The sequence below is a fragment of the Musa acuminata genome, chromosome BXJ1-9 (genome assembly GCF_036884655.1).
Source record: "Musa acuminata AAA Group cultivar baxijiao chromosome BXJ1-9, Cavendish_Baxijiao_AAA, whole genome shotgun sequence".
NCBI lineage: Eukaryota > Viridiplantae > Streptophyta > Magnoliopsida > Zingiberales > Musaceae > Musa > Musa acuminata.
The window spans coordinates 811244-838037 of record NC_088335.1 but is presented as its reverse complement, the minus strand read 5'-3'; the positions used below and the strand labels follow the sequence as shown (position 1 = coordinate 838037).

The window sequence follows — 26794 nt, the reverse complement described above, 5'->3', positions numbered from 1 at the left end:
TAGATCTGGTTATAGATAAAAATTTGAAGCATCTTGAACTATATCAAGCTTTCCATTAATAAGTAGGGTCTATAGTCGATTTCTTGTATGACACATTGACTTAATTAATTGAGTCAGTTGAAATTTCACTATTGTTCTGATTATATTGTATTTGCTAGGTGCATTAGGAGGACAGGAACAAAGATTGTTGGGGAAGCAGATGGAATACAATATGACCCCCCATTGCAAACTAAAATGTTTATAGTGTCTCATTAGTGACTTGAGATAAATGAGATCATTGATAAGCTTCCTTTGATTTTCTCTTAGGGATGAAGATGTTGAGTATCCATTGAGATGAAATATGGTGGTGGCTTGATAAATCTCTGACAATATTCATGAAATACAGTGATCTGTTGGGTTGTGGATGTGAACAGGAACCTTGCTTGGGAATACTTGGTCTTTAGTCCATAGTTGAAATAGGGTATTTTATCAGCCATTGAATCTGGTATTCTTCTTTTCAAGACTTTACTGTTGCTCCACACTAGATATTGGCTGACTGATTGGCCAGTATCGAAGGAAAAAGGAAAGGGATGTGATGTAGGATTAACTCTTGATATCAAATCTGATGTAGGATAAGTTTGCAACAAATAGTATGAAACACTAAAAACAACTGGTAAAAGCCAATGAGGTTTGACTAAGATCTAACCTAGTGTTTTAGGCGAATTAGTATTCCCTAAGTAGGATCTGTATTGCTTGGTGTCGGTGGTATGCCATAGTTCATGAATCGACAACTTTTGTAATGAATTATTGTGGGAAAAAAATTCTTTTTGGATTGTGATGACCTTATTGTGGCATAGGACAACCTATAAGGTGATAGGCTTAGGCTTTTGGAAAGAGAGTTGCTGATAAGAGAAAAAAAAAGGACAAGAGAGGGGTGGATTCAACTTGACACATTTGATTTGCAAAAATCACAATCCAAATAGCTAAATAATCAGAATTGTAGATTTAAATCCATACCAATTCTAAGGAGACAAACATTCATCTGCCTTCTTGACTAGGTTGACTTGATTATAAAGTTGATCCACAAGTCTCCAGTGATATGTATCTCCAATAATGTTAGCGTAGAATGAGTAATCTAACTCTTTCATTGATCATGATTTATGAATGAGTATATAGATTTGTACATTTTACATAGGAAAGATCTAAATTCAAAAGAACAAAGGAAAATACAACTATCTAACTGCATTATGAATAGTTGAATACAACTACAACTATCCTAATACATTAAGAATACTACTATTCATTTGATTCCATAAATCCTGGGCTGTTGCTAATATATTTTGCAATCCAAGCTTGTCTTCTAATTGATGGAACATTGGACCTGGTTTACCATTTGTCATAAGATCAACTAGTTGTTTTGTGGATGAAATATAAGGTATGCAAATTTGTCCATTGTCTAACTTTTCTTTGATGAAATGTCGGTCTATTTTGCCAAGGAGACTGGTTTGAGTAATGTCGCACGGCTATCTCTCACTGAAAGTGAGTTCTCACGAACTACAGGGCTATTAGGGGCTCAGGATGCCAAGGAGCTTGAAAATTTCATCAATACTTTGGAGCAACCTAATTCGAATTAAAAAATACCAAGGTGTTGGCAGCAACAATGTATCTCAGTGGTGATGCAAAACTATGATGGTGTACTTGTTGGGAAGAAATGCAGTATGGTCACTATCATGTTGATACTTAGGAAACCTTGAAGAGGGAATTGCCAATTTAGTTCATGCTCGAGAACATCGCGTGGTGAAAGTTGAGACAACTTTGCTAGATCTCGATAATTCGAGATTATGTGAAATAATTTTCTATGATAGATATACAAGACATATTTGAGAAAGACAAATTTTTTTGCTTTCTCAATGGCATGAGACCATGAGCTTAGTAGGAGTTGCATCATTGCAATGTCTGAGAATTAGCAGGGGCAATCGCTGAGGCGGAATGACCCATAAATTTCTCCATGGAGACAATGGAGAAAAAGAACATCTTTGTGGAGATGATGGAGAAAAGAACTACTCATCGGAGAATGGTTCTCCAGAAGCTAGATAGAATAACTCAGAGAAGAAAAGTGCTTCGACTAGATATGAATCCGGAAGGAACATATTGAAGTTGGGCAAATATATTTTGTGCAATGCAGAAGAAGAAAAAGGAACATTGATAGAATGCCGGCAACTAAAAGAGTGACTTGATGCACTTAGGCCCCTTATTGTTCCTTGAAATATTTTTTGACCTATTGCAATGTGTTGACAGAAGTAAAAAAACTATCTTATTTTTTCATGTAAAATATGCAAAATTTTGAACAAATAGAGATGATTAGATCTAAGAAATGAAGAATAATTTTGCTAAAAGAATAGGAAAAGAACTCTTCAATGGTCACTTCACATGTCTTGTCACATGTTAAGCAGTTCCCTAGATTAGAATATGTTATAATATCTAACGAAATAGTTTAAGATCCATCATAATAACTTACTAATGTAAATATAATATAAAAATGAAATTGTAGTGTCTAGATACATATAGCATCTAAGCAGGAGTTGATAAGTAGATATGCTAAAGAACATATATATTACTAATTGAGAATGTGAGGCAGTAGATAATCAATTTTACATAATTCCTTTTTGGGTCGGCATGTATGGATTGAGACCACAACCCCGAGTGATTTCGAAAGTCATCTATTCCTGTCTGGTTTAACCCAATTAATAACAGCCCACAAAAGCTGCTTTGTTCTTTGTTTCCACCCTAAACTAGATCTATTAACTGTATGTATGAATTGTGTCCCAGTTCCTAATCCTCATCTATTTCTTCATTATTATTCAACTTAACTGTCCGATATACGTGCTGTTAGATATTTCAAACCCGATATATCTCAAAGAGCAAACCAGGTCTCAATAACAGATGACTGCCTGGCTGGTTTTGTAAATGAATTGAGGCAATAAATAGAAATTCATTCATACAAAAATTGCTTGCATGATCCTTTACACAAAATAGTCCTCGGTTACAACTGAAATGTTGCATTTTCGGAAGATCAAGGTGCTCAGCTAATCTTGGATCTTGAGAGGTTAGAATTGCATTGATCACTTTGTGGTTCCTTTGAGCTTGCAATCTTGGTTGCATATCATTCTTGAATAATTATTTCTTTTCACTTTTTTTATTTCAGAATCATTAGTGAGCCCCATTAGGTTTATTACTATATTGATTTGTATTTTTTTGAGGTAAAAGCAGCAGCAATGTAACTTTATCACTTGTTAGACAAAAATATGAGAGTTCTATAATCACCAGATACCTCTAAGGGTTTGTAGCTTACCTTTTACGTTTCTGATCATTCTGTAATTATGTGAGGAAAAAAGCTGTAATGTCGTATGGTTCTGCTTCTATTAGCTAAATTGTTCCAAAAATTTGCATTGGCTAATTTGGTGATTGTAGGTATACTGTAAATACTTCTACTGAGTACTGAGTGGCAGTTTTTATTTTATTTTTGCTGTTTCAATTTTGTTTTTCCAATGAAATTGATCATCATTACTATCTTGTTCTGACCATCCTGTTACTTTTCCCTTTGCTAATGCATCATGATAGAATCTTTTTGTGGTTCTGTTCAATTATTTGGAAATATTATTTAATTTAGATTGGGGCAAATTTCTAACAAGCATTAATGACTACACGGTTGTACTTTTCCTATGTGACCCTTCTTACAAGTTGTCTGCTGCACTGTTTTTCTAAAACTTGAGTTCTCCCGTACATGAAAATGACAAAAAATCGAACTTGTATACATGAAGTACCCCAATCACCATCTTTGATTTATTTTCATGTTTTTGTTTTTTGTTTTTTTGTAGGTAAAGACATGAGAACCATCATGTTTGGATTTCGACCCAAAACCAAGCAGGTCAGTCCCAGTAAACCTTTTCTTGGTCGGCTCTGTAGCTTCTTATTTCTCATGTGATGGACAACTTACCTTTCTACTGGTCTTTCTTTCGAGGTTTGCTGAACTTTATGGTGATGTAGTACAGTAGTTTGATACTTCTTATATGACTGACAACTTAGCTAATGAGTGGAGTATCCAGAACAAGTTACATAGAACACACATTTGAGCATACCTATGATATAACAATGCCAAGTTAATCTATGTAATTTTTTGCAGTGTAATAAAATAAAATTTGGCATATGGAAGCACTGAAAATATCACCATGAGGGTATCAAGTTTACATGGATGTTTTTGATAAACTAAACAATCAACAAAGATATGAGGAGAATGGAACTATTTCATGCACAAAAGAAAGACGCCAAGCATGACCTATTCTCAGTTTGGTTTGGTCTAACTACTCTTATTTCATCTAAATGGTCTCTGCTAATATTTTGAGTTAGTCTTATGGTCCGTAAGGCCTACAAACCTCTCATTGTAGATCTATAGCTTTGAGCAAGTATTAAAATCTTGGTCCAGTTGACAAGATGGTATGGTACCATGCAATGGAACAAGTGTCGGTATCAGTTGATTTTGGAAGGATCACTTTGGAGGTGAAGAAACAGAGGAGGAGGCAAAGGTGGAGCGATAGTGCCATGTGATGGAGGAGAGGTGGTGACACAGAAGAGTGGCGGTGGCGTGGAGGCAGCAGTCTGGATGAGCAGAGGAAGGAGAACAGAAGAGAAGCATTAGGGAAAGAAGAGGAGGAAAGAAGTGAAAAATGGTTAAACAAGTATAGGTGTACCCAACATTGGGCACTAGGTTCATCACAACTTGGTACCAGTCAGCTTAAGACTCTGTAAGCTTGGTGCTGTAAGTTTACGTAGCAGTATGTGTACTTCTGGATTGGACCAGGTGAAATTGCAGAATCTATGTAGTAGTCACATGCAAGGTTCGCAATACCGTACCGTACCGGTATTTCGATCTGGGCTCGGTACCGGTACAGTATGGTGTACCAAGCTGTAACGGACAAACTTCTAAACAAGATGTTGGATGTAATGCTTATATCTGTCCGTTGTCTTTTGGCATGTTCATGCCTTGTACAGCAGGTAGAGGGGCGGCCGAAGGCTAAATAGTCCCATGTTAGTTGGGTTGGTGGCCTCTTTAGGCTTGTAAATAAAGGTTGTGTCATGTGGACACGTGCGAGAGCTTTTCGGTCTGTAATGGACCATTTTACCCTTTGTTGTGCAACTATTCAGAGCTTGTAAAGTCTGTTTGTAATTTGCATTGTCTATGAAGTGTTTTTCGGACATGTTTGCTTGTGGATCCCGATTGAGGCGTTCTCTTTAACCCGTTCTCTCTTTTGTTGGTCCTAAGGGACAATGGGAGGCTTCGGGGAGGCTGACCTTTGCGGACGGACGCGCGAGGGTGCCGCACGCCTTAGGCAAAACCAGCTAAGGTCGTGACAATATGGTATCAGAGCGGGACAAGCACTCATAGAAACATTTGACATGCAAACGTGGGGGACCTAGCGGGGCTGCGTCGAGGGCAGTCAGCACACGCGCGACCGTTTGAGGGAAAACGGGCATGGAGATGTAGGGAAAAGAGTCGCTCAGAGGAGCGGGCATCTAACATTGGCATTTTGAGGAATGACCAACCCTTCGCGCAAGAGGCACCACGAGAACAGGCAAGCTTGGAAGAATGCGGAGCGCACAAAGGTTGGGATGGCTGAGTTTGAGCTACGGCTCAACGTTGACAACTATACTTGATGGTGCTCTAGGCAAGCGAGGCGCTTGGCAAGAATGAGACCATCCAAGGTGGAATGAGTTGTTCAACGACCAAAAGAGTTATGCAAAGCTCACAGAGGTGAGGGGAATTGCTAACTCGAAGAATTTGGTACTCATGCATGGGCTTGTATGCGGACGATGGAATGTTCGTGGCCATCCCAAGGCGACCGAGACTCGGCGCCATGGAGCATTGAAACTTTCTCTTCGTCATGTGAAGGATACGTCCGGAGGAGGCTGAAGTGTGCAACGAGTTTAGCATGTTGCTAGGCCTTGAGGGGTGCGGCGGTGGCTGTATTGACGTGGAGGCGCAATCTAGCAAGTGCGTTTGCAAGAGGCAGAACAATGCACAGTTTGTTCAGCAGATCGGAGTAGTCCAAGGGGATGGGGGTCTCCGAAACGAAGAGAGATGTTGCTCCAACGAGACAGTTATCTAGGAGGGATAAGTCTCGGCACTCCAGAGGGAGAATCATGTGAGACGGACTTCACATGTTGAGGAGGAGTACCTCACAAACAACAACTTCACGAAGCTCGATGGACTGAGCAAGCGGCGAGGAGTTGTCGCATGATCTCGCTCGAGAGAATGCATTGGTGGATGCATTGCGAGATCAAGTGGGGGAGCGACCTGAAGCAACTTAAATGAAGGCACACTTAGAGTCGATATGGAGATCGGACTCAAGGGAGGGCTGACCCGTGGAATGGAGGGCGTGAGGGCCACCATCGACTCAATGCAAAAACGAGGAGCGGAGCAACTTGGGTGTAACTTGGCGAAGTACCCAAGCCGCATGAAGGAAGCCAGCAGAGAAGTTGGAACATGGAGCAGAAGCACAGTGCTTTCCTTAGACAGAGGTCAAAGACATGAACTCTTGCAGAGGCAAGGGTAGGATCATGTTGTTCCATGGGTCCTTCATTCTGACGAAGCAGACTCATCTTGCATGGTGCCAAAGATGAAGGGAGCTTCTGGGCACATGCACCTTATCTCGGAGGAGCATTTGATGGAGGAACTAAGGCGACTCAATTTGCGGAGGCTAAGTTGGGTTCAGAAGGTCTTAGCACGGGGCAAGAGGACGCAGAGGCGGGTACTCTTGAAGAATATGCCACAGTGTTGCCATTCAAGTTGCCATGAAGGAAGCAGTGCGCAGCGGAGATTGTGCTGGTAGGGGCAGAGGCCCAGGATCCAGACAATGGTGCACAAACTACAGTGAAGTCGGTGGACTTCGGGAGCTACTAGGCGACGGACTGCCCTAGAGTGGTGCTTCATCTAGGTGTGACCGAAGAGTGGGTGGATGAAGGTCGATTGCCAAAGGAGTGAACAAAATCGAAGGTGGAGGAGACCCTGCGATGTATTGGCAGAGGCCACACATGGAGGGTTCACAATTTGAGTTTATTCCACAAAGATCAGAATGCAATGGAGATGTCACCAGGAGGCGACATGGTGCAGCGGATCGTGGTGGAACAGTTCGTGGCAATGCGACACACACGACATTGTCCCGTGAGGGATGAGATCATATGGAGGTATGATCGGGAGCTACTGGGAGCTCCGCTTTGGTGAACAACACGACGACAGGAAGGGCTATGGATTCAAGGAGTTAAGGCCATGGTACCGCAGAGGCGGGTCTTCCGGGCGTGCACCGAATTTTGCATCGGATGAAAACCTTGGTCATCAGCATATGGGGGCTGGGTTCCACCAAGGGAAAAGTTCGAATGCAAGTACCAGTGAGTTCCATGGGAGGGACTTGATCATGCAGAGGTATGATCGAAGCAACTGGAGAGTTGGACTGCTCCAGAGCTCATATTCGCTTAAGGGAGCCCGACAAGTCAGAGGACAAGGTCGAGTAAGCGAACGTTGCTACCAAGGAAGCTAAGGAGAACAGAATCGGTGCAAACTCTACAACGTGATGGCAGAGGCCATGCATGGGAGTTGCAGTCTGTCTTTCCATCGACCAAACGGACTGCTTAGAGAACACAGAGGTGTTGAAGCAGGGGGGTCGAAAGGGGCGAGGAAGCGACGACGAGTCCAGAGGGACTTAGCTACCCGAAATCAAGCATCAGTCAGAATGGAGGTGAACTCAGAGGAGTGCCACAGAGACATTTCTACTGATCATGCAGAGGAGTGCCACAGAGGCGGGTACTCTTGAAGAATATGCCACAGTGTTGCCATTCAAGTTGCCATGAAGGAAGCAGTGCGCAGCGGAGATTGTGCTGGTAGGGGCAGAGGCCCAGGATCCAGACAATGGTGCACAAACTACAGTGAAGTCGGTGGACTTCGGGAGCTACTAGGCGACGGACTGCCCTAGAGTGGTGCTTCATCTGGGTGTGACCCAAGAGTGGGTGGATGAAGGTCGATTGCCAAAGGAGTGAACAAAATCGAAGGTGGAGGAGACCCTGCGATGTATTGGCAGAGGCCACACATGGAGGGTTCACAATTTGAGTTTATTCCACAAAGATCTGAATGCAATGGAGATGTCACCAGGAGGCGACATGGTGCAGCGGATCGTGGTGGAACAGTTCGTGGCAATGCGACACACACGACATTGTCCCGTGAGGGATGAGATCATATGGAGGTATGATCGGGAGCTACTGGGAGCTCCGCTTTGGTGAACAACACGACGGCAAGAAGGGCTATGGATTCAAGGAGTGAAGGCCATGGTACCGCAGAGGCGGGTCTTCCGGGCGTGCACCGAATTTTGCATCGGATGAAAACCTTGGTCATCAGCATATGGGGGCTGGGTTCCACCAAGGGAAAAGTTCTAATGCAAGTACCAGTGAGTTCCATGGGAGGGACTTGATCATGCAGAGGTATGATCGAAGCAACTGGAGAGTTGGACTGCTCCAAAGCTCATATTCGCTTAAGGGAGCCCGACAAGTCAGAGGACAAGGTCGAGTAAGCGAACGTTGCTACCAAGGAAGCTAAGGAGAACAGAATCGGTGCAAACTCTACAACGTGATGGCAGAGGCCATGCATGGGAGTTGCAGTCTGTCTTTCCATCGACCAAACGGACTGCTTGGAGAACACAGAGGTGTTGAAGCAGGGGGTCGAAAGGGGCGAGGAAGCGACGATGAGTCCAGAGGGACTTAGCTACCCAAAATCAAGCATCAGTTAGAATGGAGGTGGACTCAAAGGAGTGCCACGGAGACATCTCTACTGATTGTGAAGAAAAGGGATACAGAGGCGAGGCGACGGATAGTAGGGCCATGGGCATGGCAGCGCCATGGTACCGCAGAGGCGGGACTTCCGTGCAAGTCATTGATCCCTTGCTCTCATGGAGGGAGAGCGCTTGGTCGTGAAAGGGGCCGAGGAGGTGGAGCATGCAGTGGCAATCTCCAAGTACCGAGACAAGGCTGAAGGGCAGAGGCCAAGAAACTTCGTAAGACCAGTGTCAACAAGTTTCTCATCAAGATTGCCGTAAGTGAAGGACTTCGGGTCATGCAAGAGTGCACGACCAAGGAACGAAGCAGGCAGTACGCGGTGCTGTACCTTTGCTGCTTAGCGGAGTAGGCGGCAGGGTTGATGGAGAAGACGGTACAATCCCAGAGGCGACCTCATCTATTAGAGAATTACTCCAAGTTGGGGTGAAAACTTCCTGCATTCCAGAAGTTCAATGGCATTGAGAAGGTGAATCACAGTAGCTAACTCAACGCAAGGAGTGCAAACACTTCAAGTGCTTTAGAAGTGTGAGCAAAGAGCAGACGAAGACCAGTAACCAGCTCGATGCATGAAGTACAACCTCGAGGAGGCGGGCGAAGTCAAAGTAACCTTTGCCTTCTCAACTCTTAAGAGAATGGGCGAAACCGAGTACCCCAGTTCTCTTATCTATCCAGCAGAGGAGCTCTGCACAAGTTCAAAGACCCTTCGAAGATAATGGAAGAAAATAGTTGTCAAATCCTCACCAACGGTGATCAGTGCTACTGAGAGTAGATTGTTCGCTTCATTTCCCAACGAAATGCCAATCGAAAGCGGAAGTGATGCGAAACTACTTGGATGTGACAACTAACTAAAAGAAGAGTCAATGAGCAGATTTTGTGGAGGAAGGACCCAAAGCTTCAGAAGTTTGCGAGACGATGCTCGTTAAAGCTCCAACAAGCATCCACCTAGTTCAAGCAGCATTAGAAATTTTTAAGAGACTGGCACAGTAAGGATGGTCTTTTCCTTCATTTGGTGGATCCGCAGGAATCAACGAGGATCAATACAACTCAGCCAACCCCACACCAGAGTCAGAGTCATTGGCGAGTTGAAGCAGCATGGCGAATCAAAGGTTCGACTACTCAGAAACAACAGCGGAGAGCAGCTGGGAGCCAGGAGGCGCATTGCAGCTGGAGCAGAAGATTGAAGACTCAGCAAAGGCGAAGAGTTGCAGTGTTCACAAAGGCTTCGACGAGGACGTCGAAGGGATAAGTGGGGGAGAATGTAACGGACAAACTTCTAAACAAGATGTTGGATGTAATGCTTATGTTTGTCCGTTGTCTTTTGGCATGTTCATGCCTTGTATAGCAGGTAGAGGGGCGGCCGAAGGCTAAATAGTCCCATGTTAGTTGGGTTGGTGGCCTCTTTAGGCTTGTAAATAAAGGTTGTGTCATGTGGACACGTGCGAGAGCTTTTCGGTCTGTAATGGACCATTTTACCCTTTGTTGTGCAACTATTCAGAGCTTGTAAAGTCTGTTTGTAATTTGCATTGTCTATGAAGTGTTTTTCGGACATGTTTGCTTGTGGATCCCGATTGAGGCGTTCTCTTTAACCCGTTCTCTCTTTTGTTGGTCCTAAGGGACAATGTGAGGCTTCGGGGAGGCTGACCTTTGCGGACGGACGCGCGAGGGTGCCGCACGCCTTAGGCAAAACCAGCTAATGTCGTGACAAAGCGGTACACCTGGGTGTACCAAGTACTGTAGCAGTGCACTGCTACAGTGCTACAGTACTCTCGGACCGGTAACAGTCGGTCCACGTACCGACAACCTGTCGGACCGGTACGTACTCACATGTCGGATTATTAAAATCCTGTCCGTTCATACAGTCAATAGCTGGTAGAAAATTCATGGTAATTCACTATGAGTTAAATGAGTTTGGGTTCTCCTTTCTCAGTCATTAATTTGATAGGTGACAGTTTACGATGTTTGATTTTGACTTTACTCAAATATGTCGATAAGCTATTATAATCTTTTTAGATATAATTTCTACACATTTTGACCAGCATAATGAGACTTTTATGTGTGCTTAAAATACAAATGCACAGGGTCATTCTTGTGTGTATTAAGAGCTTGTGGTAATCTTGCATTTTGCAGAGACGTGCTGTGTTTGATGCCCTTTGTATGTGTACGAAACCAGAAAAACTGAAGGATCTTTACGTGTTTGTTTGTGGTCCTTCAACATTCAAGAATGACGATCCAAAATTGCGGTTACTTAAAGAGTATCATCGGCTTTTGGGTAAAGGTTCTTTCCATGCATCAAGTACTGGAATTGGAGATGGCCTCTCTCTGTCCAATAACTGGTGGAGAATTACTTCAATAAATTCCAGTTACACATTGTGCCCCACATACCCGTTTGCACTAATTGTGCCAAAGAGCATATGGTACTTCCTTGCTTATCACCAAGTACATAACTCTCAGAACTTTTTAGGTCCCATATCTGTTTATTAGATGTGCCACTTCAGTAATTATTTTTGCTTATTGAGACCTAGACCTTACAAGTCTATTTTTGCTTTTTTGACAATAGCGATGAAGAATTACTGCAAGTTTCTAGTTTCCGTGGTAGGTGTCGATTTCCGGTAATTTCATGGTGTAATCATGGTAAGTGTGGTACTGATGTATTTGTCGTGATTCTCTCTGTTACACAAGTGCTTGCACAGGCACACACACAATAGATGCTCACATGTTGAATGTCGAGATGTATGTCAGAAATTGTGTTAACTAACCCTGATACATTTTCTAGAGAATGGAGCTGTTCTTGCACGATCGTCACAGCCATTAGTTGGTCTTATGAGTCAGCGGAAGTAATATTCTTTTTGTATCACTTTCTCAATTTGTCTACTTCAGTTACTATTGCTCACTTGTTGAAGACAGGAGTGATTCACTTGCGTAGATTGATTGCAGTCCTGCAGATGAGAAGCTTGTTGCCGCACTTTGTGGAACTACTCATAGGGGTTCCCGGAGGTAATACCTTAGTTTGTGATTTAGATCTTTATTATTGTACACTTTGCTTCAAAAGCTTCTTTCTTAGCTGCTGTCTAAGCTCTGCTGTGGTTGAGTATGTGCATCTATATCTTTGTCACAATAATACTATCTTAGTTTATTATAACTGATCCTATGGTTTGCTCATGCAAGAATATATTTGCTATTCACCACAGTTTGAAAAATTATTTGGTTTTCACAATGCAGTTATACTAAAGCATGTAACCATATTTTCTCAGGAAACTCTATATTGCTGATGCAAGGCCTAGGAAGAATGCCCTTGCAAATGGCGCTATGGGAGGAGGTTCTGAGTCCTCATCCAATTATTTCCAATCTGAGGTTTGTATCTAGAGTGCTCTCAATAACTGGGATCAATATGTAGTCGTGAGTGGAGGAAATTGGACATGCATAATCAGCTGAAAGGTTTCTTGTTGGTTGGACAAGTCTGTAACAACTGGTGTTTACCAATTTGACTGACTGAAGTACCAGAATTAGAATGTACAACTTGGTACCTATTCAATAACATTAATTTTATTTTATTTTATTCCATTCACTGATATCTGATAATGTAGGTTAGTGTACCTCCCAGTATAGTGGTACCGTACTAGTCCCACAGTTTACTGAAACCAGCATCAGATTGGTGTTCACATTGCTTCAGGCAATTTTTTCAAAGGGCTATTTCATGCCTTCTGTACTAACTTTTGTTTATTTGATCCTTTTGAGGTTGTTTTCTTTGGTATTGAGAACATCCATACCATGAGGGAGAGTCTTGCTCGCCTTAGAGATTATTTGGATACCCATGGCACAACATCATCAGATGGAATGTCATCTTTCTTGGTGAGTCACTGATCCTTTTTATTATCTTCTTGACCAGCATTTTTTTGCTTTATTGGTCTATTTATGTTGCAATAGTATGCTGAAAGGTACATTTGATTATTTGATCTTGTTTATGTAAAGCATAAAACATAGGTCTGATTTGATTTTACCTAGATCATCTTCCTTAGTCTGGATTATGCTGTTCTACATGTCCAAGGATTGGTCAATAAGGAACTTGCTCTTAAGACAAATTTTTGCTGGATATGCACCTTCATGGGTCCTTGAATTTAAGAGTAGAAAGGCACTTCGTTGGATCTTGGAAGAGTGATATTATAGAAGTATAATAAGGAGAGAGTTAGCTCATAGAATTGGTTTTTGGTTTGCAATTTTTTCTAATCTCGGGATTAAGTTCTAGCCAAGAGATAATATATGGGTGAAGTTGAGGTCAAAGCTTAAATGATCTCCTCTCATTTGCCTTCTCACCTTGTCTAATTGTCTCCCTTTATCCTCTTCCAAATGAAATTCATGGATAAAATTAGATATAGCAACTCTGCCAGCATTCTTATCATGCATTTCAAGCATTTACTTCCTTTTCTTGTAAGTGCTGTTTCTTGATATATCACATCTTTATCATACAGAGAAATGGTGGGTGGTCATGGGGTGGTGGCAACCTAAGCAGTATGTCTGCATCTGTTTCAACCCTTGGTGATACTGGCTGGTTAATCCATGTACAAAGCTTGCTGGCTGGTTCTGCTTGGATTGCTGCACGTGTTGCCCTGGAATCTGCTTCAGTTCTTGTGCACTGCAGGTTACATGTCTCTTTTGACTCTGCTTTTGTGTTTTTGTTATGGATATTTTTCTTTAGACTTCAATGGTAATTACAAATCAGTTGTTAGCCACACTTTCCAAATTTGTTAGATGTTAATTAGAGAATTGGAATTACAGTAAACTCCATGCTGATGGTTTCGGAAGCTGAAAATCTAGATGAGAATCAGCATAGTGAATTCCTTGAATATCTGAATGATATAAGTTTGAACTGAATTGCCAGAACCAGTTGAAGATGGATATGCACAATTTTCTTTTGTGGATTCTTTTATAGTTTGTTGTCGAATGGAAAATACAATTTGTATTTATGCAATAGTTTCAGAATCCATGATAGAGGCAACTGTTTGCTTTTAGGTAAGCTAATTATCTTGGGCATTTATATACTTTATTCATTTTATCATTACTAAATATGAGTAATGACACTAATCATCCCTGTACTGTATTGAAGTTAGTTCTGCAACAAATTGTTTTTGGTCAATTTTGTAGCACTTTTAGTTCCTCCAACTTTAGCCCTCCAACTTTTTGGTCAATTGTGGCAAATGTTCTCCCTATGTCGAATTAAAATTGAACCATTTAAACATAGGTGGCTGGACACTCGATTATCTGGCACTAACAGAGACCAGTCAAGTTATGTGCTGTTTAATGAATCCATCATCCTTACCCCCAACATCGCCAAGATTCTGTTGATTTGTGTCAAGTCTAAACACACACATCCTATCCACTCCTTCCCTCCAGGCCCTAAATCTGCTCCAAGAGAAGGAGATGGGGGCATCATCTACAAGATCTTTTGTCTAGGTAACAATTAGAATGAGAAGATGAGGAAGGTAAGGAGGAAAAAAATAGTTTTTTAAATCAGGATTGACAGCTTTTGATCCTAGAATTTCAGATTTCTTGGAATAATTACCAAATGATCTAGAATTGGCCAGGAGAGATCTGGGAACCAGTCAAATTCGTTGGAATGGACAGATACAGATTCTGGTTAATTTTGATAGAGAATCTACTTCCAGTATGGTCTAAATGTTTAAAAAAGGAAAAAATGGAAAGAGAAAAGAGAACAGAAGAAGAAAGAGGGGGATAATCGAAGGAGTGGGGTGACAGAGGATGGTAGAAAAACAGGAAAACTGCCATGCAATAACTACTGTGCTGGCCGCCAACTCTGTTTATGACTGCCTGAGTGCCTACCTACCCATGCTTCTGTTCTTAGTGTTAAGAAGCCCAAAAGGGGTCCCTCCAAAACCATCCATCCCATTCCCTCTTTGAATTACTTGAACTGTTGGTCTGTTTTTGTCAATTCAACTTATGAGATCTTTTTTTTATTTTAATTGGCTGATAGTTGAGATCTAAAGAGACTTTTGGTGGTTTTGAAGGGACCATTCATAACATTTCTATGTAGGAATAAACAATTGAAAAATAAATATCAGTTGACATTTAACTAAAACAACAAAATTTAATAAGTAAAAATATTTTTTTATTAATTAGTACACCATTACTTAGTTTATATGCTTAATTTTAGGATTGATCTGTCTTTTACCAATTCCTTTATTGGTTTTAGGGATTAGACTCAAGTGGGATACCACTACACAATCAGCTAGATGGATGGGTATTGGATAAGCCGTAGATGACATACCTTATATTTATAAGTTGACTAAAATATTATAATTTTTCGTAGAAAATATATAATTAAAAATAACCAAAATAATTAAACATAGATTATTAGCAAATATTAAATTAAGGGAATAAAAAAACAATATATGATATTCAGTAGATTATACTTAATATTCTAATTTATAAAATTATAAAGAATTTAGAATATACATAATTATTTATGACTAACTTATCTTTTAACAGTATCAGCTTAAAATGATATCAACAAGTGATTTTAAAAGCTTAAAATGAATGATTCCATGTAAAATAAAATGAAAACATATTCTGTGCTTTTTTTTTTGTAAATTCCACTTTTTTTAATTTAATCCAGCCGGTACTAGCATTTCACTGCTAGTTGGTCCTGATTCCAATTTCTGATTTAACAACCTATGAAAAAAAAAGTGTGGAGAAATAAAAGGTGGAGAAGGAAGAAGAGGAAGATGGGTCATATGACATGACAATTAACCTAGCTACATTGCCGTGTTTTATGGCCAAGTCGTATATAAATTTTTTTCATCTAGTTCTAGGTATTGGCATTCAACCACATAAGTAGTCCTGATGCCCCAGTGATCAATGTTGCCAAAATTTTAGAAGTACAGTGACAATTTAAGTGTTCTTCACATAGCATTCTCACGTTTCATTACTCCTTGAAAATTTGTGCAAGATTGCCTTCTGCTTTTTAAATTCTTACTTTATTTTGGTTCTTGTGAGTGTTGAAATCTATCGAGCATGGATATAGAAATGAGATACCAGTACACCATGTTGCAATTATGCTTAGACATCAATCCTTGAAGATATGATAAAAAATAGATATAATTCTTAAAGAAAGATATGATAAAAGATAGATATACAATTTAATATATGTTAGATATATAATATCATATATGACAAATATTGACATTATTTACCATGTTATAATAGGTAGTTATATATCGTGACAAATAATAATAAGCAATTTTAGCATTCATAATCTGGTCTTTATAAAATATACTTTCGGTGACATAGTATTAGATAAAAAAAAAAAGATAGCAAGAACATATTGTAATGAACTTATAATTTGAGGCATAATACAATTATGTAGATGTTCTATCTAATAATGATCCATCTCTATAATAATAGAAAACAATAAAATCAAAGTTCTATAAAAAATCTATAAATATCCTAAAAATATCTGATCTTTTTATAATTATATAAAAGAGTTTGATGAAATATCTAACTGGTACTCCTCAAGTATCATACTGTGTTGTATCAAACAGATACGAGGATGCAGATGTCAGAAGCAATTCAAACCTTCATGTTTTGTTGGTCTGAATTATGCTTAAAGGTCTCTAGACAAACAAGAAGCAAAATGCCCTTCTATTCAGCATACCTTGTTTCTAATTATTAGCACTAAAAACAAATTAGTATTAGAAACTTATGAGTAGTTATGGCCATCAATGTCTATCATGGATATAAAATAAAAAAGATAGGAAAAGATAAACTCTAAAATCACAATTGGCTTTAAGTAAAATTGATAGGAAAAATATCATTTAACAGTTGTTCCTGTTCATAATCATTGTTTATTCTTTGCAAGGAACTCAATTTTGCTCAGAACGGTTTGTACTGACTTTTTGTCTCATTCGGACATGAATAAAGATATGGGCCTCCACTTTTCAGCTGTATGGTCTAGCTTTTATTTTTTCTGAACCCTGATGCCTAAGAGCTTGCACACATACGTGGAGTTGCAAGGCAACATAGGCCTGCTTCTCCTCTGTTGTTGGACCTCCCAGTACTTCTTTTCTTCTTACCTTCCCCCGGGTATCATGGTATATATTGGCATACTGTATGTTAGTCCGTCAGCATGGACTAGACCAATACTGGTCTGGCCATGGACGAGTATGAGTCTGGGACCTGAAACTGGAATCCTTAGTTCTTTGTTTATCCTTATGAGTTTTGAAATCTATATCTGAGGATTCTCAATAATAATGGTTTTTAATCGTGAGTTCATGTAATAAAGGAATAATATTCTTAGCCTAATATATCTGTTGTGTGCCCTTATTTTCACTCTATGCGTATGTCAAAGAAGGAAAAGTATAGCAGGTCACTGACATAAATTTGTTCTTTGATACTTCTACATGTATGAAGTCCTTTACGTTTGCTGTCTATTGCCTTTCATAAATTTTTAGATATTAGTATCTGAAAGATGATGATGTTTATTTTCTAGCGATGGATGGGATAGAACAACTCAATTGGTCTCACTTGCTAGTGTGTTGCTTGATCCATTCTATCGGACGATTGAAGGATTCCAGGTACCTTACTGTTTATATGAAGATTTTTGTTGTGTATTCTACAATTGCCTTTCTTTAGCTTTTTGTCTGTATTGTCATTTTTTTGGCAATAATGCTAAATAAAATACTTGACAAAAATTCCAATATCAAGCTTTGAATATTCCATGGTTAGCTGCTCTTTTAAGTTGAATTTAATGATTGTATAGTGTCACTCTGACACTTTTCAGTGTTGAGTTTTTACTGAGATACCATGAGAATTTGTTGAATTTTGTTCCTCTATCCTGTTTTTTTAATCCTAATTTGTCAGCATGAATATTGATGTCGGACACTGTTATATTTTGGTTGACAGTTATTGAGCTAACCAAGACAGTGCAAGCTTAGTCTTCTATATTTTCGTCTTATAGGCACTCGTGGAAAAGGATTGGCTTGCATTTGGGCATCCATTTTCAGACCGCATGGGATTTCCAACAGTGTCTGGAATTAACAACACACCTTCAGAGTTATCAAGGCAATCTTCTGTTGGGAGTTTGTCATCGTCACCATTGCGAATGCCTTCAGGGTCAGGGTTCACATCCTCAGCTGGTAACACAACACATGGACAAACGTCAAATAATTGTTCTCCCATTTTTCTGCAGGTACTTTGGCTTTTCTTTTTCTTCTGTTCTATTAAAGATGGACAAATGAGGTCATTGGGCCATAAAAACACAAAGCAAAGTGTTTTTTCTTTTAACTTTGATCCAAGGTTGTCAAACTCACAATTAGGGCCATAGGATCATGCAATCTTAGGGCCTGGATCAGACCTGGTGAGTCAGGTTGGTAGCTGAAATATAAAAATGGTGGCATTGGCCTAACTCGCGAGTTGATTCAGTAAGAATGATCGACTCAAACGAGTCAACTCAAGTTCATCGAGTCGCCTTGATTGAGTTTATATTAAAGAAAAAAGCTCGCCTCGAAGACAAGGCTTCATGTGCTGCTGCAGCATAAGAGCGACGAGGATTGAGAGCTCTAGATTGCTCATGACAAGGAGACGAGGCTGCTGCCCACGATGAGAGGGTGCTGCCAACCTGGCCAGCAGTTCAAGGTGATGCTGATCATCACTTCCTCTCTCTTTACTTAGAAGTTAGAATAAGGTGGATGGTTTTTCTGGGTTTTGTTTTTGGTTGAATGAGGCTTGAGTTAGTTGAAATGGATCGAGCTGGTCCACATTTTAATAGTGAGGGGTTGCTTTTTGACTCAAAGTCTGGTGACGATTCCACCATGCTTACCATGTGTTGCTCCATGCTCTAATGGGAGGTTGTAACTTAGAAGATAAATGTGATACATTGGTTTAATCTCACATCAGAAGCAGGAGATGACTTGAATGGAGGCTAGATGGGTCTACCACCATTAGCTTGGGTTTACGCATCTTGGGCCAATAGTTGAGGCTCAACAAGTTAATGGATCAGTTATCATTGGGTCGGGTCGTGATAAAATGGTATTAGAGCTGATTCTACTACCATAATACCATTAGTTTGGGTTTAAATAGTTTGGACTAATAGTTCATGGTCAAGTTAATGGATCACTTATCACATCAGGTCGAATCATGATAAAATAATATCTGAGCCAAGTTTAACCATTTTGGGCTAATAATTCAGGCTCAACAATTTAATGAATCAATTATCACCTTGGGTTGGGTCATGATAAAATGGTATCAGGATCGAGAGTATTATTACGGTGAGAGACTGAAGTAGGAAAATGATTATTTATGGACAAGGTTAGAGGGCACACCATAATACGGATCGACTATTGGGCTAGATCTCTTCTGCACCATGTTAGGATTCGATTATGAACTATGTTGATTCAGATTCAACAAGTTAATGAATCAATTATCACATCGGGCCTGGGTTGTGATAAGAATACACTGATCACTTTGAGCTTTCTACTCTTAGCCATACATTCTTAGCTGCTTTTACAACTGTATAGTTGTTACTTGCTTAATGCTTGCAATGAGTTACTTTTATTGATACAAGCTAGTTGCAAAGTCATTGTTATAATTCAGTTATATATTCAAAATGACTATCCTTATTTATATTATTAATAAAAAGATTATTTAAACTTTGCTTTTGCGAGGCCATATACATTTACAACCTCTGATTAGCCCTATCAAAAGAGTGCTCCTTCATCAATTTAGACTGACAAATTTTTCTCTCTTCTGAACTTTAATTATGGCTGAATTTTTTAGTAATCTAAAAGCTAATTGATGAGAGAATATGTGAACTCATACAGTGGATTGACATCTGAACCATTTTCTTTCTGTGGGATCTCCTGGCAGTGGATTGATTGTGTCTCACAGCTATTACGGATGTACCCATGTGCTTTTCAGTTTTCTTCAGTAAGTCTCCCTCTATCATAATATATATTTCTGTCTAAACTGGATAATCTGAGTTAAAACAATGGAGATCCAGCTGGAAGTCTAATGTATTATTATATTTGTTTGATAGGTTTTTCTGGTTGACTTTCTGGACTGTGTGCTGTCTTATCGTTTTGGAAACTTCTTATTCAACAGGTATTTACTTCAGAAAAAACAATGTTAAGGGCATACAATTTGCATTCAGGGGCTCCAATAAGTTTGACTGATGTAATGGGAGATGGCATCATACTGTTTTATCTGATGGAATTTAGTTACTAATTTTTTGACAATGTATCCGAAAATACTGTGACATGTTTTTTCTCAAAGTTTGTGGTGCACGTAAATGCTTGCTTATAGTTTGGCATAAAATGTCATGTTTTTGCATGAAACCATAATTTCTTCGGTTAGTTTTGTTTTTTTCCCTGAGGCCATCAGTCTGTTTTTCACAATATAGCCCAAAACTTGAAGTGGATCTTTCAATTACCTGCAAGTCCGAAGCTATTAACTTTGTCTAAGTTTTTTTTATTTCTTATTTTACATTTAGAGGCAATAGGTGGTCTTGTCTGATGTATCGAGAGATAATATGTGACCATCAGCATTTAATTATAGTTTTAACTTGTAAATGATGGCGATTTACGTGTAGATAATTGTTTGTTCCATTTCTTTTACTGAAATCTTGAACATGCTGATTATGAAGTGAGAAGGAGAGGCAGCAAAATGGTGTTGCAGATGCTTGTGGGTGCATATGGATGTACTTAGCACGGTTACATGCTCCTGAAGATGGCTCTCATGTCCACTATAACCCTTTCTATGATCCAGTGAAATATGATGGTCCATTATTACCTCCAGCAGCAGCATTAGCCCCCACACTATGGCCTGAATTCCATCTGCGCTGGGCTTGCCCTTCTGAAGCAGGAGCTGGTGAGGTTCAATCTCAGTGGCGCACCATGACTAAGAAATTTTCTGAAATTGCTAAGGTATTCTTTTACACTTGCTCAGTTTCATCAGTGATACCTTACTCCATTGCATCTACATGACACACAGTGACCATGAAGTTTTTTGTCTCCGATCTTGAGCGATCCCTTACTTGAATAAGTTAACATCTTTGTGTGTTTTAGGCAAAGGAGATTGCAGAATCGAAGGTTAATGAGCTCCAATTAAGTCTGGATTTGCTAACAGCAGAATTGCAGAAAGAAAAACAGTTCCGTAATTCGGCTTTAGCCATGGCTAAAAGAGCCAGCAGGGAAAGTCTGGCTATAAAACGTGCAGTACAGTCGCTTGGATGTAAAGTGCATTTCTTAAGAGGTGAGAGTGATGCGGTGAGTATAGGAAGCTCATGGTCAGAAACAAGAGAAGGGTTGACATATTCTGGCAGAAGTGACTCTGATGCTAGAGGACAGCCTGATGAAAAGGCTGATCTGTCTGTTTCGATTTCAGCCACAGAGGATAGCATGGTCGCCAACTGTGAAATCAGCCCAGAATGTGAGAACATATGCCCCTTCCGCACAAAAGAGGGTTGCAAGTGGCCAGATGCTGCATGCGCACAATTCGGTAGTCAGTTTGTTGGTTTGAAGGCCAACTTCGATGCATTTGATAGGCTTTCCATTTATGATGGCTATTTCGGAGCAGATTAATGTTCCACAATCTATTATGCCTGTTATGGAATTCTGTTTTTTGGTGTCTTCCATCCGGTGATCTGAAGAACGGAACCCCCCAGCAACTGAAGGCAGGAACGTTAGGTCAAAAGCACTCCACAATGGATACACTAGGTCAGATTGATACCTACTGAGTTGCCGGAGGAATATGAGACTCCAATGCATCTCGGCAAGTGCATGTGTCCGTCTGTCTTTCGCTTAACCATGTTGGGTGGTCCCGAAAGGAACCGCAGATTTAGGGACATTGTAAATTTCTCGTCGTATGTGCATAGGTTCTCCAAAAGAATATATACCCCCCTGGGTGTAGCATCGTTGACAGTTCTTTGATAGAATCATATGTGCTACATTTGCTAATATGATATTGTTCTCAAATAAAATCAATAAGATGTACAAGTTACAAAATGGTGCATGAGACTTTTAAGACTGCGTGGAGATGTACAAGTTACAAAACATGTTCTCCAACATTGGGAAGAATTCAGTTGAATTCATTCACGTAGGTGATTATTTTGGTTAGCAAAGTTAAATGTAGAACAACTGAAGGTTTTATAGTCAGTGCATTAGTTCTTGGTTTTATTAGAAACAATGTCTATCAATGGCGCATCCACAACCAAAGGTAGAATTTACACAGTCAAAACTCTTCCAAGAATCCGATTCATATTTCAAATTTGTTCAAGACTGTTGGACCTTTGAATGGTGTATCTTATATCGATATGATGTTCTATGGTTGTTTAGGACGAAAGCAAATGTTATGTTTGTGATATCTAGATGGGCTTAGCATACACACATTGGTATTATCAAAAGCCAATATCATCTATCCTTACCTCAAATTGGCAGTACTCGATTCACATAAAGATCCTAATTGCATCGACCGTGGCCTTCCAATCTAAATTTCAATTTGCCCCTAGTTCTTAATATGTAAATGGTATTTTACCTGGTTCTACTATTATTATTTTTGTTTAATTTTGCATCCCAATTCTCAAAATTTTGTTTGATTATTGTTTCTCCTAAAACGTTGTCTTGAGATGTGCTATGCAATGTTGTCTTTCTATTTCACTAATTTTCTGAATAAAACACAACCTGTGCCAAATCATTCCTTCAATGTTGTTGGAGTCTCAAGAGAATTGTGTGTCGGGAGAGATTAAATTGAATATTATATCAGAGTCCTCCTCTGCAACATTCACAAGTTGATCCACAAACCAAATCATTTCTTACGAGGAAAATGACATTACACATCAACTCGGTACACTTTCAAGTACACAAATCAATTTCGAGCTTTTCCTTGATAAACATGATAGTCCATTCCTCTACACAATGCATCGATTTTAGAACTGAGAAAGATTACAATTTTAGAAGCAACGATTGCCGGTCGCCATTAATATGTCGCGATATGTTCATGAGACAATCACCTCACAGAAAGCTGGTAGCTGACCAAGAACACAAATTCTTGTGCTCCTTCACGCTACTTCTCAAACTCAAAGTTTCAGAAGAACCAAGTTGATGAATGCTAAACTCTCATGTAATTACATAAGACACACAAGCCTTGTTCTCAGCTTCTTGTCAGGGAAACCCCGAGAACGTCTCTGGTAGTGGTCTGCCTTGTAGGAAAGATCTGAAGAGCACAAGGGAACGCTCGGGCTGCGAGAACGGAGCTTCATGAGAAGCTCCTCTGATTGTCGCAAAAGAAAGCATATCGCCGTACACCTGAGTCCATCCGCCAACCTGTCAAAGTCATCAAGGGGAATTAAGAACCGATATGAGCTTCACGGAAACGGACCATATCACTTCGATAAACAGCTACATGGATTCCGCGTTCACCTGTTTCCCCTCAAACCAAACCCTGTAAGGAACTGTCGTCTTCAGTCCCATTTCATTCGCCAACTTCTGAACAAGAGTTCGACTCCCAGTCAAAGGTATGACAGAATCTTGATCACCACTGGTGAAGAAAAAGAAACATAAGTTCTCTTCCACTTGGAAAGGCCCATTAAATAGATGTAGCATCAGTGAAATGAATATTTAGTTACCTGTACACTAACACTGGGATTCTGGCCTTCAAAAGGGAGCCGACAAGAGTTATTGTGGGTATTTCCAGGTTAAGCAGCTCATATTGAAGGACACTGCATTGAAACATCAAGTTATGCACTCCAAGATGCAAGCTAAAGTGCTCAAGACTACGGACGATGAATAAGAGCTGACAACTCATGTTATACTTCACATGACATTTCAAGTAAAATCACGAAACTTCATATTATGTTGTTCGATAGGCCAAGTGACCATCGATACCTGCTGCAGACTGTCCATTTTGTCACTCCAGTCAGGCGGGCATGGAGAGCATCCTGCACATCTTTCCGGTTGAGATAATTCACTGTTTCATCCTCGATACACACATCAATATTCTCCGGAACTTGCTGCAGCACAGACAAAATCTAGCTCAGAAACAGGTATCAAGGTGAAAGTAGGCCATGGGCCGGCAAACAGATATAAACCTACTTGAGGACTGAGGACCAGGGACTGTGAAAGAACCGATGATATGCACACGTCTAGGGTAACATCATATTTGTCAACAAATCTACTTGTTTCCCTTGTCACTTGGCTCATGACTCTTGCACAAACCGGGCTAAGCGAGCCTCTATAGTACTCGCTCACGTAGCGCGAGTAGTTGCAAGCAGAAGTGAATATTCTGTAAGTCGAGTCTGATATCAATCCATGGGACCAGAAAAATTCTGCTCTCGAATTGAAGTCGGTTGCGAATTCAAGAACAGGATTACCCATCTGTGGCAGGCAGCAATTAGTTTATGCCCGCAATACAGTCGAGTAAGATCGAAACAAACTGTCAAAAAACTTACAGCAATTCCTTTGAGATTGAATATTTTGGCCTTCTTGTTGAATTCAACCATGAGTTGGGCCAGCTGCGGGACGTAATGACCTGATAAAAGGAATTTCGAGATATTGAGACCCAAAAGAAAGCTCTTGGTTATGTAGGAAAGGAAGAACAATTGTCACCTGCATAGCTTTCTCCTGTTATGTACAAGTCCCTGTTCTTGTACCCTGGGAACTTATTGAACCACCGTTGCAGGAACACCAAATTATCCCAGGCTTGACAAACCCAAAACATAGAAAAGAAGAAGAAGAAGAAGTCACTAACAACAACATCACAATGTTGTCTGTGAGAATAACATGCAAAGGTAGTCCAAATCAAATAATATTTTCCTATAAGGACTGCTAAGAAGCAAGTTGCAGACATTATCATCGGATACTTGCTGAAAGCCAGAGATTTATTCCGATGATATCTCTCGACCGTGAACACACATTTGCTTTAGATGACAGGAAACCTACCTGTCTTCTTATCATTCACCCCATCATAGAAGGAAGAGTCCCCAGAATAAGAGAATCCAACTCCTGCCGGAGCCTCCAAATACAACATATTTGCCTCTGCAAATCACAGCAAATGTGTTACCGCACGTCTCCCTGAATCAAAACCCAACAAAAATATTGCAACGATTCAAAGAAGCAACTCTCACAAGAAAAAAGATCCAAGGGAGAAATTTCAGGTCGGTGCAGCCTTTTACCTTTGTTCCAGCTATACTCATTTCTAACCAGCACTTGTCCGCTTGGTCTAAAAGGTCCGTTTTCAGAGAATGCCCCGACCCCCAGGGAAGAACAACCAGGCCCTGCACAGATAAACCGATCACATTAGCCGTCGGAAAGGTAGGAACTTCTTTCCCTTTTCCCATTAGCTTTGTGGCAGTCATATTTCGAAAAACCGGAAGGGAAAATTTTCATCTTTTCATATTTCTTATGGAAATCCATCCTATGCTCCATTCCAAAATTCTCTTTAAATCCCGCAGAAGCTAAAGTTGCTTTTTTAGAGAAGCATGTCAACTACAGGAACACCGCAATGAAAATGATGTTGCATTACCTCCGTTCAACCAGAGAACAAGGGGCTTTGAGGATGGATCCATCTCTGCTTCCACAAAGTAGTAGAAAAGAGCCCTCTTCCGCAACTCATCCACCGTAATATAACCTGAGAATTGCTGGAAGGTAACCTGGGGTTGCCCAGGCAGCTTGGTGATTCTATCTGGGACGGCTGGATTGGGCTGCAACCCCCTGGAGAAGCAAACCTGAACAAGAATTGCAGCCATTATGATGGCCTCCCACGCTGGAGAATGCATGTTTGCAGAGCCCGAGAGAGGAGGCTGAGGAAGAGGAGGTGTTTTGGGCAAGCGGTGGTGGCTAAGGGGAGATGGTGTGTAAATATATATAGGCAAGATGTCCTCTGGGACTGGTTTCCTTTTCCTTTTTCTCCATCTACACTGTGCTATTTTTCCCTCCCTAGTTTGCTGTTGACCAAAGCCCAGCTAAGTGATAAGAGAGGCAGTGGCGTGATGCAGACTAAATGCATTCTTGTCACTGTGCTTGATGTTGAAAATGGCACACCCAGCATCATAAACAACACCAGTGTTAGCTACAAACCTTATGACAGATTCACTGCTCCATGGTCCAACAAAAAACCAATTTAAGGTCACATGATTGACCACCAGGCTTTGAGATGGAGGGTGGAAAGTTGGCTTTCTGCATTGTTCCAACTTTTTCTATTTTGCTCAGGGACCTTTATTATTATTATTAGTATTATTATTATTATTATTATTAGTCTATTGGTCCAGGGAATGGGTGTGCAGGCAGGCAAGAAACCTGGTTGGGTTTTGAGAAAAGGGAGCTTATGCATGCTCTGTTTCTTTCTTGTAAGACAGTGAACAGAGGACTGAAGCACTTGCCAGGAATTAACCTTTTTTCTCTCTTAAAGATCCTGTCTGCCATCTGCCACTCAGCCAATATATATATATATATATATATCAACAACTTGCTGATGGGTACCTGATACTGCCAGTAGCTCCAACACTAGATTTGATGTTCCATCAAGAGTTTTAGGAGGCATTATCAGCATCCAGACATCAAGGTAAGGAAGGTGTGCCTCATTTTAGTCCATTTCCATTTCTATAGAAGATTAGACTGAAGGATAATATTAATAATGGTAGACATAAATCCCTTAAATATTCTTTCACATATATATGTCCATATCGATTTACTATCGAATATTTATCACCACCACTAATCACTAGAAAAGAAAAATAAAGAAGAAGAAGAAAAAAGAATTTGTGTTAGATAGTTGATAGCCAGCGTCATACAAGCATGGATGGATGTACACCGAGTCACCTAAGTAAAATAGAATCCAATGTTTGATCGAAACATCAACATAGTCGACCTCAAGCGGTTGGAACATTGTAACCGGTCAGCATCGACCAGCGTCGATGTTGGATTGAAGTTGACATTAC

The 26794-nt window shown here is 40.2% G+C and overlaps 2 protein-coding genes across 2 annotated transcripts in view; one reads left to right on the top strand and one right to left on the bottom strand.

Moving 5' to 3' along the window:
* LOC135592286 (phosphatidylinositol-3-phosphatase myotubularin-1-like) overlaps positions 1-21866 on the top strand; it is a 36676-nt gene extending 14810 nt beyond the window's left edge. Inside the window, exons 6-19 of the mRNA XM_065081661.1 lie at positions 3858-3907; positions 10984-11270; positions 11414-11487; positions 11630-11690; positions 11791-11850; positions 12108-12207; positions 12592-12705; positions 13323-13492; positions 17357-17441; positions 17825-18055; positions 19732-19791; positions 19901-19965; positions 20507-20786; positions 20928-21866. Coding sequence (XP_064937733.1) covers positions 3858-3907; positions 10984-11270; positions 11414-11487; positions 11630-11690; positions 11791-11850; positions 12108-12207; positions 12592-12705; positions 13323-13492; positions 17357-17441; positions 17825-18055; positions 19732-19791; positions 19901-19965; positions 20507-20786; positions 20928-21443 — 2153 coding nt within the window. The 3' untranslated portion in view covers positions 21444-21866. The remainder of the gene's footprint in view (positions 1-3857; positions 3908-10983; positions 11271-11413; positions 11488-11629; positions 11691-11790; positions 11851-12107; positions 12208-12591; positions 12706-13322; positions 13493-17356; positions 17442-17824; positions 18056-19731; positions 19792-19900; positions 19966-20506; positions 20787-20927) is intronic.
* Positions 21867-22717: 851 nt separating this feature from the next.
* LOC103996632 (serine carboxypeptidase-like 45) lies at positions 22718-25786 on the bottom strand. The gene is made up of 10 exons (XM_009417580.3): positions 25381-25786; positions 25031-25132; positions 24798-24893; positions 24465-24557; positions 24308-24387; positions 23952-24233; positions 23745-23869; positions 23486-23578; positions 23280-23397; positions 22718-23183 (listed from the first exon to the last, which is right to left on the bottom strand). The coding sequence occupies exons 1-10, from the start codon at positions 25631-25633 to the stop codon at positions 23022-23024; spliced, it is 1404 nt and encodes a 467-aa protein (XP_009415855.2). The 5' UTR covers positions 25634-25786; the 3' UTR covers positions 22718-23021.
* Between the last annotated feature and the right edge of the window lie 1008 nt (positions 25787-26794).